This window comes from Wyeomyia smithii, chromosome 3 (assembly GCF_029784165.1).
Source record: "Wyeomyia smithii strain HCP4-BCI-WySm-NY-G18 chromosome 3, ASM2978416v1, whole genome shotgun sequence".
Classification (NCBI taxonomy): domain Eukaryota; kingdom Metazoa; phylum Arthropoda; class Insecta; order Diptera; family Culicidae; genus Wyeomyia; species Wyeomyia smithii.
Genome location: NC_073696.1, coordinates 166279906 through 166292314, shown reverse-complemented (window position 1 = coordinate 166292314; position 12409 = coordinate 166279906). Strand labels below are relative to the sequence as shown.

The 12409-nt window shown below is 42.4% G+C and overlaps 1 protein-coding gene across 2 annotated transcripts in view; it reads left to right on the top strand.

The window, feature by feature from the left end:
* Positions 1–11692, top strand: part of LOC129727329 (C2 domain-containing protein 5) — a 194732-nt gene extending 183040 nt beyond the window's left edge. For both annotated transcript variants that reach the window (XM_055685069.1, XM_055685068.1), the window contains 2 exons: positions 5345–5617; positions 5686–11692. In XM_055685069.1, the coding sequence (XP_055541044.1) occupies positions 5345–5617; positions 5686–5748 (336 nt within the window). In that variant the 3' untranslated portion in view covers positions 5749–11692. The remainder of the gene's footprint in view (positions 1–5344; positions 5618–5685) is intronic.
* Positions 11693–12409: the final 717 nt, after the last annotated feature.

Here is a 12409-nt window from a genome sequence, read left to right as displayed (position 1 = left end):
TGTGGAATGAAATAACTTGAAAAATATGTATGACTTTATTCTGGCTCAGAGCGATCATTTGATAAGCTCCACCTTTTTTTCAGTTTCTTAAGTTTTTCCTCAGTTTCGTAGCACGGATGTACAAAAATGATTTCTTGTGGACATTCTGTCGAGCCGGACCGATAGCACTCTCATTGAAGCAACAAAATAACATGTTTTGTGTCGTGTTGCGCAGCTTGGTTGAAGAGAATGTTCCCGTCCCCGTGTCGCATGGAAGCAGATTATTGCGTGTTTGATATTGCCGATGGTAGACATGAGTATGAAGGTCATAATTCTGCTGTGATGTTAAACTTTAACCGTCTTCTACAAGACGTTACACCCTTGTTAATGAAGAGTTGTGAATTTTCTAAAATAGACTCAGCATCGTGAGCAGAACGTGCCAACTGCTGTACATTTGCAGCAGCATTAAACCTCAGTTGCAGTTTATCGATAACCATTCAATATGCTCTTTAAAATACATATAGTAGCTTTGAAAAAGGCCGATTGCTGCAATTGCAATTTTCATTCAATTATTGCATAAATGCTTCATAGTCAGATAGCGTGCAATATCCGCTCTGACATAATAATTGTTTCGAATGTTGTGGAATGATATAACTTCAAAAATATGTGTAACTTAATCATTTCCAGTTATACCATACTACAACGTTCGAAAAAAAAATACATCTCTTCATTCTGGTTCAGAGCGATCATTTGATAAGCTCCACCTCTTTTCTCAGTTTCTAAAGTTCTTCCGCAGTTTCGTAGCACGTTTGTACAAAAATGATTTCTTGTGGACATTTTGTCGAACCGGACCGATAGCACTCTCATTGAAGCATCAAAATAACATGTTTTGCGTCGTGTTGCGCAGCTTGGTTGAAAAAAATGTTCCCGTCCCCGTGTCGTATGAAAGCAGATTATTGCGTGCTTGACATTGCCGATGGTAGACATGAGTATGAAGGTCAAAATTCTGCTGAGGTATCAAAATATAACCGTTTTAATTTAAGACGCAAGAGCGTAAGTGCTGCATTTCTGTTATCTGCTGCCATCCAGCACGAGAACAAGTATAAATTATAACCGTTCTTTCTCAGGGCCACCAACACGTTCTTTAGGCAATGTTGAATTTTTCCTCGCTTGCAAATGCTGAAATTCGCGGTTTTCCGTCTGTTACACACGATGAAAAATTTTAACTACTTCAATCACAAGAGCACCAAAAGGTGCTATTATATTTCACAACAGTAACAACACTGGCAAGTTTGTTCAATTATCATCATTCCAGATAACCATTCGCCGATGATTCTAGATCTCCCGTTTTCTCTAGTAGAATTGCCTGCCATTTCCAATAATTCTGCAGCTACCGAAAACTCCATAACAGCCGCCAGATAGACAGGTGCTTAAGTATCAACGCGCCCAGAACGATCAGCCAGAAATTGAAACCCGGCTTTTCTTTTTTCTTCACGATCAGCAACCAACGTCCGTGTGGTATCGGCACAATTATGGAATGAATTATACATAAAACGCGAAGCGCGCATTCTTAGTCAACTAGGTATATTCTGTCGACTTTGTTAGGGAAAGAAGCATTGTGCGACCAATCAGAGGTCGACATTTGCGTTTCGACAAGGCTTGACAATTTTCAATAGTACAATCGTTCGAAAAATCAGATTACAACTTTCTGCATTCGAACGGGTGCTTGGTTGATTTTCCAATCGATTACTGCAAAAATGACGAAAATCGGTTGGAAACTGACTGAGCATAAAACGGTTGACAATGGACAACTTTTGTGACGCTCTCGATGTTTTTGGTTTTTGAAATTGGATCCCTGTAATGAAATTGGTCCCCTGTATATGTTGCCGTAAGACGTAATTCTACGTCAAAAAAATATCTGAGATATTTTCAGAACCCGGCATGTACTTTACGCAAATATCATACGGCTGTAAACGTAAGGCCCAAGCCTCGGCCCGCGAACAAGCTCGCTTTCCCTCTTGATGGTTTCCTTCATAAATATACTCCAGCGTTTTGTGGTCGGTGAAGATCGTGAAACGTATGCCAAATAAATACGGGTAAAATTTCTCGACGGGCCAGACGACGGCCAACGCCTCATGCTGTGTCTGCGGATATATTCTTTCTGTTCTCGTCAACCCCTTCGACGCGAAACTGATTATCCTTGGTAAATTCGAGTTCTCTCTCTGCGTCAACACAGCCCCAAGACCTACCGGGGAAGCGTCAACATACAACTCTGTTATATCCTTTGCATCAAAAAATCCCAACCGATGAGCAACATTGGTCAACTCCCTACGCAAATCATCAAACGCTTTATGCTGCATTTCGCCGAAAGATTCCACCTCTCCTGTAATGAACTTTCGCAAGGCTACCGTCCTTGTTGATTTTTTTTTCTGTGTGGACTCATCACTGCGACCAGAGCTTAGATCTATTGTGATATTGTCCAGGTGTTTTCTGTTCTCCGCACTTCATATTATTAGCAGTAACACTATTGAAAAAGTGATACTCATTCGTATTAGTGTGTAATTGCCTTTCCGTTTCATGTGTGTAATTACCTTTCCGTTTCAACCTTACTGCTCTACTATACCGAGCTTCTGTCCATCCTAACAATATCGCCTAGTTACAATTCCCTGGAGAGAACTTTCATATGTTACTCACATCAGTTTTATTTCAATAGGGACTTTTTTGTCAGGAGGAGACCCATGCTTAAAGTCCTTTGACAACCAAATGGCCTGATTCTACTAAGATTCGAACCCACGACCACCCGCTTACCAAAGCGGACTCTGTAACCTTGCGGCTACGGAGCACCCCTGTCCTTGTTGATAGATGTGGGATAAACTGACCGACAAAATTTATCAAGCCAAGAAAACTGCGAACCTCTTCCTTTGTTTCAGGTAATCTAAAGTCGCGTATTGCAGCAATCTTGTCGTCTGCAGGACTAATGCCAGCTCCACTAACTTTGTACCCCAGAATCTCGAGCTTACAAACTCCTGCCAAGCATTTGGCCCTGTTCAATAACGCTTGGTTCTTTTCGAGAACTGCCAGAACCTTCTCAAGACGCTCATTGTGTTCCTCACGGGTTTTCCCCCACACAACTACGTCATCGATGTACACCACGACACCGTTAATTCCTGCTAGCATTTCGCACATTATACGCTGAAATATTTTTGGAGCACTTTTGATACCAAAAGTCAGTCGCTTTAATCTCATCAAATGTTGTAACCCCACGCGATTCCGGATGTAACTCGACGTGGTGAAAAGCAGAAGTTATATCCAATTTAGAAAAAAATGCAGCTCCTTTTAACTTTAACTGTTCAACAGAGTATCAATCAGTGGGAGCGGTTAGTGTTCCCGTTGTATCGCTTGGTTGGGATACCGCATATTGATACACAATCTTATATCATCTGTCCCCTTGGGGACAACCACCATAGGTGATATCTAATCAGAGGGTCCGCAGACGGGTTCAATAACATCAGATCTAGCATCTGCTGAATCTTTTGGTTAACCTTCTCTTTCATTGCTACGGGTATTCTAAAGTATGCAATCTTTCTGGGAGGAATACTTCGATCAATAGATAATTTAACTTGAACGTTTGGGAATTTAGGAAACGCCTTTCCGTCTTGAACATGTTGATCTTCCAATCCAACTATCAATACTTTGAGAGTTTCAGCCGTAGCCTTGCTGAGCAGCGACCTTCGTGTACCGCGGATAACAAAAAAATCAGCATAGCACTTTGGCTTGGTTTCGTTGATAGAGATCCATGCTTGAAAAGTAGTCAGCACTTGTAGAGGTTCTTGCGATGCGTATGCTGTAAACTGCCGGTTACCTTGGAACTGCTTCTTAGAAAGACTAGCATTATTTTTCAAAAGAAATTCCCAAATCTGCTCAGTAACAGCGTTAATAACCGCACCCGAATCTATCAAGAACTCCACTGGAACTTGGCCAATGAAACACGTAACGGTACCATCGTTGGTTGCATTTACCTGGTAAAAAAATAAAAAAAAAATCAACGAAATTAGCAAAAATTTTTCTTTGTTTCGGTTCACATATGATTTAAATCAGATAAGAAGGAATAAAACAATAGCAATTATGCCAATATCTATCAAAACCTCATCAGGCATAAAAGAAACCAAACCAATTTGAATAATTATAACAGATGAATTTGGGTTATTATCATTCTTCCTTAGAATTTGTCTCGTCATGCTCATCTCTCAATGCTCTTCGTCCCGATTGTGTCTCCGGCGAGTTCATCCTTCACTGTGTTAGCTGTATCTGATTTCATCCATGTATAACGAGAACCCAACGACGAGTTTTTTCCTTGCGAAGTTTTACTTGCGAAGTGACCGTACCGTCCGCATTTACGACAGTTTGAGTTCCGTGCAGGACAATCTCTCGAATCCCGATGATGATTCCAAGATCCACAACGACTGCATTCAGTTGCCGACCGCTCAGAAACCTCCCACTTGCGTGCGCGCTTGACAGATTGACTGTAATTCTCAGTTCTTGATCCGAATTTTCTTCCCGTATCAAATTTCACTGCTGCTACAATACCAGCCTCAGAGCGGAATGGTTGCGATTTTTCCTTTTGCTTCAATAGTACTTCTCGATTCACAGCATAATTGATCAACTCGTCTAGGTACATCACGCTCTCTAAATCCTTGTCTCGCACTCTTTCGTCGAAGGCATCGACAGTAACTTGCTGCAACAGCTCTTTTTCTTCGCGGTCTCGGAAATCGCACCGCGACGGCTGGGTGCGCAGTCTCAAAACGTAACAGTTGAATGATTCTCCTGCCCCCTGTTTGAGTGATGCGCTTTCCCACGAAAAAAGCATTCAGCCGCTTCACTGAATTATCATACTCCGGGAGTTCTTGTGGTGCTAGTGAAACTTTAACTGGGCTTGGATAAATCTCTCCTGCTACCGGCGCGAGATTATAATATATCCGTTGCAATCCTCTGCCACCTCGAGCAAGCATAAACAGCAGTTTCTGAGTTTAATCCACTGATCCGTCTGCTATTTGAGTTGTTTCCTCTGTAACCATGTCCTCTTCCAATGCCAGTAATCTAGATTTCCGCAACAACAGCTTCAATTCCTGCTCCTCTGCCAAATGTAAAACAGCGCTGCAAAAATATACTTGCTCTGCGTCTGCACCGTAAATACGTCTGCTGCGGTCAACTGCTCAGCTCTCTATGGTAGGGTATGCTTTAATTCTTATGCCCAAACTGTGAGTGCGATATTTAGCAATTTTTCTAATCTATCAAATTTCTTTCTCTCTGTAGTCTTCACTAGGCTTTATTAATATATTTCCTATTTTAACCCATGTTTTTCCAGATGCCATTGAAAGAGCGGTATGGTGTTGACATCACACCTCTTAATTATGTGCCAGGTGGAAAAATAGAAAAATACTTAGGAAATTTGGATTTTTTTTTCATCCGAGAGTGTACTGCGGTTAAAGAAATCGGTGGTATAAGTGGATTCGTACATAGTTTTATTACTGATGTATTAGCTGTAATTAGAGCTCATGTCACTGCTCTTGGTGGAAATGCAATGGTTGCCTTTTTCATGACCGAGTTAATCCTTGTTGACAATTTACACAAGAATCAGGTAAGGTTATAAACAAAATATTAAAAATGATCGTCATTCGTTGATAACAGTTTACATATTATTTCCAGGGCCAATGTTTGATGAGTGTTGGAGGAGATGTAGTTTTTGTCTCCTATTTTAAAGACGACTAATATGATTTGGTTGTGATTTTGTTATTCAGTCTCTAATTAGTTATTTTCCCAACCGCAGGAAACACATAGAATCACCATGGAATTGTCATCTAAAAGATTTATTATCAGAAAAAAAACACACCTTCTCTTGCACTTGCGTGTCGTGCTTGTAGAAATAATGAAAGTCATCGAAATAGGCAATCTTATTTTTTATGAAATAGTCTATCTATGAACTCTATGACATTACATTACATCTAATAAAGTGCAACATAATTTCTTTCTTTCCCATTTCCCAAAATAAGAAAAAGTATTTGCATAACTGATTTTGCTTTTGTCGATCAATTTCACTTAGGCGACATCCATAAGTACGTCACGCATGTAGGGGGAAGAGGAGGTTAAGAAAACCATGACGAATTGTGTTGTAGGGGGGAGGGCGGCGTATAACGTTGTGTGACGTCACATGAAAAATATTTAAAAATGAAAAATTGACTAGATAAATGGTTTAGTTTACCTCCTTCATATTCACAACCTTTTGGTTAATATTCAAACTGAAGCTAATTAGACACACACAATAACAGCATAGGAAATTCTGCTTAAACTAGTTGCTCCAAGGCAACAGCGAAAGTCATGATTCCTAAAATGGGTCTGACGCAGTGTTGCCATATTTTCATCTGTACTGGAAGCTGTAAAAATCATGTTCATTTGTACTATTTCGTCAAAAATCGGTTCCATTGGAACATAGTTGTTTAGTTTGTAAACCTGTGATAAAACAATTCCAACGACGTTCGTTCATTGTTTTGAGAAAACTGTGACTGCATTAACTCCGTTTATATTGGTTCTGAACTACTAGCTCGCTTGTCATTGAAACTTTTAGATTGCGAGATCGCGTTCATTGTGTCGTTACTGAGTCTGTCAACGTTTAGTCTGATTCTTTTCTAGCAATTTGCAAAATCTGTACTTGTCTGTACTTTTTCACAAAAATTCGGCAGTAATGGTCTGACGAGCTCGAGTTGGTGCATAAAAAAACCTAAATTAATCCACCTAGCGGTCAGACCCTGCCTTCCTCATTTAAACTTATTATTTGTAAAAATAGATTTACATGAACGCTTAAATCCAATAAAGGTATATTCACTCTTTGGGTTCTAAAATATTGATGTTGTAATTGAAGTATAAAATATGAAATTCGATGTAACATTAGTGCTGAAAAAAGATCGAAATAAAAGAAATGACTCTTAATTTCGAACAATTTAATCACGAGCGATACCGGGAACGTTCAAATAGTACGATACCACATTTAAATCATGTTGAGGCCACATATATTGATCAAAGCAGGTATAGTTTTAAATAGTCTTTGAATTTCTTTTCTTTCCAAAACTTTTGAGCCACATAGCAAATTGTTATGAAGTTTGTTATTTGTAAGTTTGAGAGATGACTCGTTCGTATGACACTAGTTATGTTCAAACAAGTCGTGTAATCTTTGAGATAATAGACTTTCGTTGTTTCAACAATTTAATACATAACGGTTGCTTAAGTTCGATTACAACTTTTGGACCGTGGCACCCCGGGAATGGCACTCGAAAGGCTCTTTACATCGGATTAAATAAACGGTCCCGATTGCAACTAATTGAAAGCTATTCATTCACGACACGTTAAAACGGTACAAAAACTGTAATGGCCGGACAACATTCTTTTCATCTATTCGCATTTCCAGCATCGCACATGACAGCTATGCTGCCGTGGCGAGTCCTGCGACTTTGCGCTGCGTCGGTTGACCGAGAAAACAAGCGCAGCACAACAGGGTTGTCCACATCTCCCCTCTTAATAGAGGTGGTACGGGTCGAACCTTAGCGGCGGTCTTCGAATCCTTGAAGAGCGCCTTGCGAGATTTGCCACCGGCTCCACTTCGATAGCAGACTCGAATTCACTTGATGTTGTTGATAACGTTGAGCCAGACGGGACAACGGCCGAGAACTCATGGCGTTGCGTAGACGTAGCACGAATCGGACCAGAACCTTGCACGGTTCCCTCTGGACTATACAATGGTACTGATGGAGGCGAAGGCGACCGGTGCGACGGCATGGGCGTAACCGGCGACAGGGCCGGCGTACCTGGCGATAGTCTTGGAAGATCCCAGGCATCCAACAGTATGTCGAGCGGTAGTGAATGCTGATTCGAGGCAGTTTGCTCAGCGGATTGCTTCGATGTCGTGGTAGCAGCAGAGCGACTCCGAAGTTGGTTGACATGAGAGCGTAACATTCGTCGATCTTCGACCCACACGTTGTACATCACGTTTCCTATCTTCACGATGACGACACCGGGAGCCCATTTCCAACCATTCTGACCATAGTTTAGCGTATACGTGGTCGTTTTGGCCGAAGGTCCTCTGTTCCTTGCGGTTGTCGTTCGTTGGCACCGGAGCATGTACCGATGGTGGACGCAGAAGCTCGAGGCACGTCCGGATTTTGCGACCAATTATGACCTCGGATGGCGACTTATGATCAGGCAGGGCCCGGTTGGCCGTGCTTCGGTAAGTTAGCAGAAAGATGTCCAGTGCTTCTTGGATGGATTCTCTCCCCTCTCTGATTTTCTTGACGGCCCGCTTGAAGGTGTCCACATATCGCTCCGCTTGGCCATTCGATTGCGGATGAAACGGGGCTGTCGTGACGTGCTCAATGGCATTGGAAGCGCAGAAATAGGCGAATAGTGCGCAGGTGAATTGAGTACCGTTGTCGCTGACTAAAGCTTCCGGCATACCTAACCGAGCGAACAACCCCCGCAGGATGTTACAGGTCACAGCAGTGGTGATGCGGGTCGTTTGAATGATCAGGCCATTTGGAAAACGAATCGATAGCGAGTAGGTAATAGTCCCCTTCGATTGGAACGGCAAAGTCGATGTGGACCGGTAAAGAGCGAGGAGGTGATCGAGCAACGGACGCACACTGCTGGCATGCCCTCACGAAGCTGGTAATGTCGGTATCCATACAGGGCCAGTAGACGTAGCTTCGAGCGATGGCCTTCATACGCTGCATGCCGGGATAACCACGATGAAGCTGTTAAAGGCACCGCTTCCAACGAAGCGACGGGATAACAAGTCGTTTGTTAAATAAGAAGCACCCATTTACCACAGAGAGCGATTCTTGGCGAGATTGGAACTGGCGAAGCTCAGACCTTCGAGCTGTAACTGGGGCCAGCCGTTCTGGACGTAGCGGTGGACTTGGCGGAGCAGTGGATTTGCATGGGTGCTTTGCGCAACGACTCTGAAATTGAGAGGCAACACTTTAACCGTATTAGATACTACCGACCTAAGATCCTCTTCCAGAATGAGGCTCGCGATGACGTAGTCCTCCTCAGGCTTGACGTGTTGATCGATAAGGCGGGAGAGCACGTCCGCTGGTGGACACGTACTCAATCTCGAAGTCGTAGAGCAACAAGGTGAGGGCAAAGCGTTGCAGACGATTAGCGGTGTGTACAGGAATCCCCTTCTTGGAACCGTAAATGCGTAGCAGCGGGCGATGATCAGTTTGAAGTCATAGTGCCGTCCGAAGAGCATCTTGTGAAACTTCGTGACGGCGAAGATCATGGCCAAACCTTCACGATCGGGCTGGCTATAACCTTGCTCTGCCTTCGTGAGTGTTCGAGATGCGTGTTGAACGACCTTGATGGTGCCATCAGGGAACCTGTGGCTAATGGTAGCCCTGAGACCAACGGAAGAAGCGTCAGCAGCCATGATGATCTCCCGCCTTATATCGTAGTGCGTGAGGAGAAGATCCGACGAGAGAATCCGTTTAAATTGGTCGAAGGAGTTTTGGCACTCTGAACTCCAGTGAAACTTTACATCCGACTTGAGAAGGTTGTCGAGCGGATAGCGTAGCATGCGCATGTTGGGGAAGAACTTCCTATAATAGTTTATGGCCCCCAGGAAAGAGCGCACACCGGATACATCGGTTGGAGGAGGCAGCCTAGAAATCGCCTCGATTTTGGCCGGATCCGGGTGTAGCCCACGGCAATCCACGATGTGCCCCAAGGATCGGATTTGCTGCTTGCGAAACGTACACTTCTCGACTCGGATTGTGAATCCAAATTTTTTTTTAGGCTGTAGAATCTTCCGTAGGTTGTGCTTGTGCTCCTCCTCCGTTTCGCTGCCGACGGTGACGTCATCGAGGTAGCCAGAGGTGCCTTTCAGTCCGGCTAGCATTGCGTCGATGAGCTGTTGGAACGCACCAGGTGCAATCTTCACCCCTGGAGGAAGGCGGTTGTAGAGGTAGAGGCCACGATGTGTGTTGATTTTCAACAAACTACGGTACTGCTCGTCGACTTCGACCTGCAAAAAAGCATCGGACGAATCTATCTGGCTAATGATCTTACAGTTTGCCAGCTTGGCAAAGATGTCGTCCGGAAGTGGAAGTGGATACTGCCGCGGTTGAAGAGCTGAATTCAGACCCGTTGAGTAGTCTCCGCAAATCCTGATGGAGCCATTGGCTTTGCGGACAACGACGATCGGGGCGGCCTAATTGGAATAATCGACCGGAGTGATGACGTTCAACTTCTCTAACCGGTCAAGCTCTTGGTCTGCTTCATGCATCGCATATGCTACCGGACGCTTCGGGCAGAAAACGGGTCGAACGTGTTCTTTGAGCTCCAACTTCACTTTCGTTTTGGTGCCGAGATTCTCGCGAAAAACTTCAGGAAATGACGATTTGAGTGCACCCGACGTAGGCGAACCTGTCACAATGCAGCAGAAAGTATTCATCGGGACCGACCAGAGATTGAAGCGGTCTACCAATCGGAACCGAGTAACTGAAGTTGATTTTGGGTCTCCGATAGTAACGTCGCACAGTGCGTTGAGCCATAGACAAAAATCGGGTTTCTTTCTTTTTTATTTGGATGCACCAAGTATTCAGAAGTGTTCACAGATATCTCCTGGGTTGTGAACAAGTATTGGTGAGCTTTGGGAAGCATCACAAATAATAATACAAGCATAGCAAGCGTCAGCGTCCAGAGCAATCATTAGTTTCACATTTCGTGCTAAATTGTCGCGCGTTTTCTAAACGTTGGTAAAACTTAATTACTTCGTGTATTCCAATACAACAAAATGGAAAATAACAATCAAGATTAGTGCAATATATTTCATTGATAGAGAGACTTGGTTTCGTTTGCGTGTATGATTAATCGGTATGATGAGTTGGTGAAGGTATTAATCCTTAAAAAACGCGAACTCAAACTTTCGTTAGCGTTTTAAAAAAAGTTCCACCGAGTTTTTCTATAAAACATACATCCAAAGTTTGCTTGAAGTGTCCTCTACAAAATATATAAAAATTAGCTGCAACTTCCTGCAACTCTGAGAGATTTTTTATTTTTCGTATGTCAATCCCGATCGCTCGTGAAGCGGCAGATATTTGAAAAGTGGTTTAACTGCAACGCAAGCAAAAGAACATCATGTGTATTTCGATTTTGTCAAAATCGTGTAGTTTTGATTTTTGTCCCGTCTTACCCTACATTCAACGCACTGTGCGTCGCACTGAAATTCTCTGTCGATCGCAAGAATGCAACCAGATGCCGTTTTCGCTTTCACTGTTGCCAACGATAACGCAAGACCAGGGCTGCTGAATATCACTTTGTTGCATTTGTATTCATTCATTATTGCCGAAGCACAACAGCACGTGGCAACAGTGTATTCACTCAGCAATGGAAACAACGCCTATGGTGAACTGAACTGTTACGAGTGGCTTTTGGGCGAAGAATAGTTATTAAAACGTAATATGATTACCTTCGTGTTTGACTCGTATTGGCTACGATTTACTCAAGTCATCCGAAGGGATATTGAGCGATCGAATGGGAAAACATCGTTTCAGAAGCCTTGTCACTCAAATCAATTCCGATGGATATTCACTGTGAATGGTATTACCAATCGCAATGATGCTTCGGGGCGAATCCAAACGAAAAATAAAAATTGCCGAGGAAGAAACTTATACTGCCGCGGGCTAGGATTTTGACGTAAGCTAAATCGTTTGCAAATTAACAGAAGCGCATTACGCAATCTGATCTAATAGAATCTGAGTAAATATGATGAAAAACATACCCCATTGTCTTAACACGTTTATTCATGTAAATGCATTGAGTTCTAATGCCAACGTCGTTTCTCTTGCAAAATAGCAAAACCCTTTCAAAGTTTTGCACTAAAAGTGACATTGGTACGCCTGAATAGTTTGCCATGCGTACTGGTCGGTAGTCAGCAGCAAGGATATAAATAAAATTATGCACTCCACAAGCATGATACACTATCGTATCGTATGAAATTTGGCGCTTACGTAAAAACGCCAGCCCATCGCAGTATATATATATATATATATATATATATATATATATATATATATATATATATATATATATATATATATATATATATATATATATATATATATATATATATATATATATATATATATATATATATATATATATATCTATATATATATGGCGAAGAAAACCTCTGCCGAAGTAGTCCCACACCCTATTTGGCTAAGCAAACTGAGCATTTCTCACAGATGGTGAGATTTTTCAGATCAATGAGTTATTTTCTAAAACGACGTATGCATTTCGGCATAGGTTTTTTTAAAGCATTGTAGCTCAGAAACATTTGGTTGTATAGAAAAGCTGTTTGAGAATGAGTTATTTGGAAGGA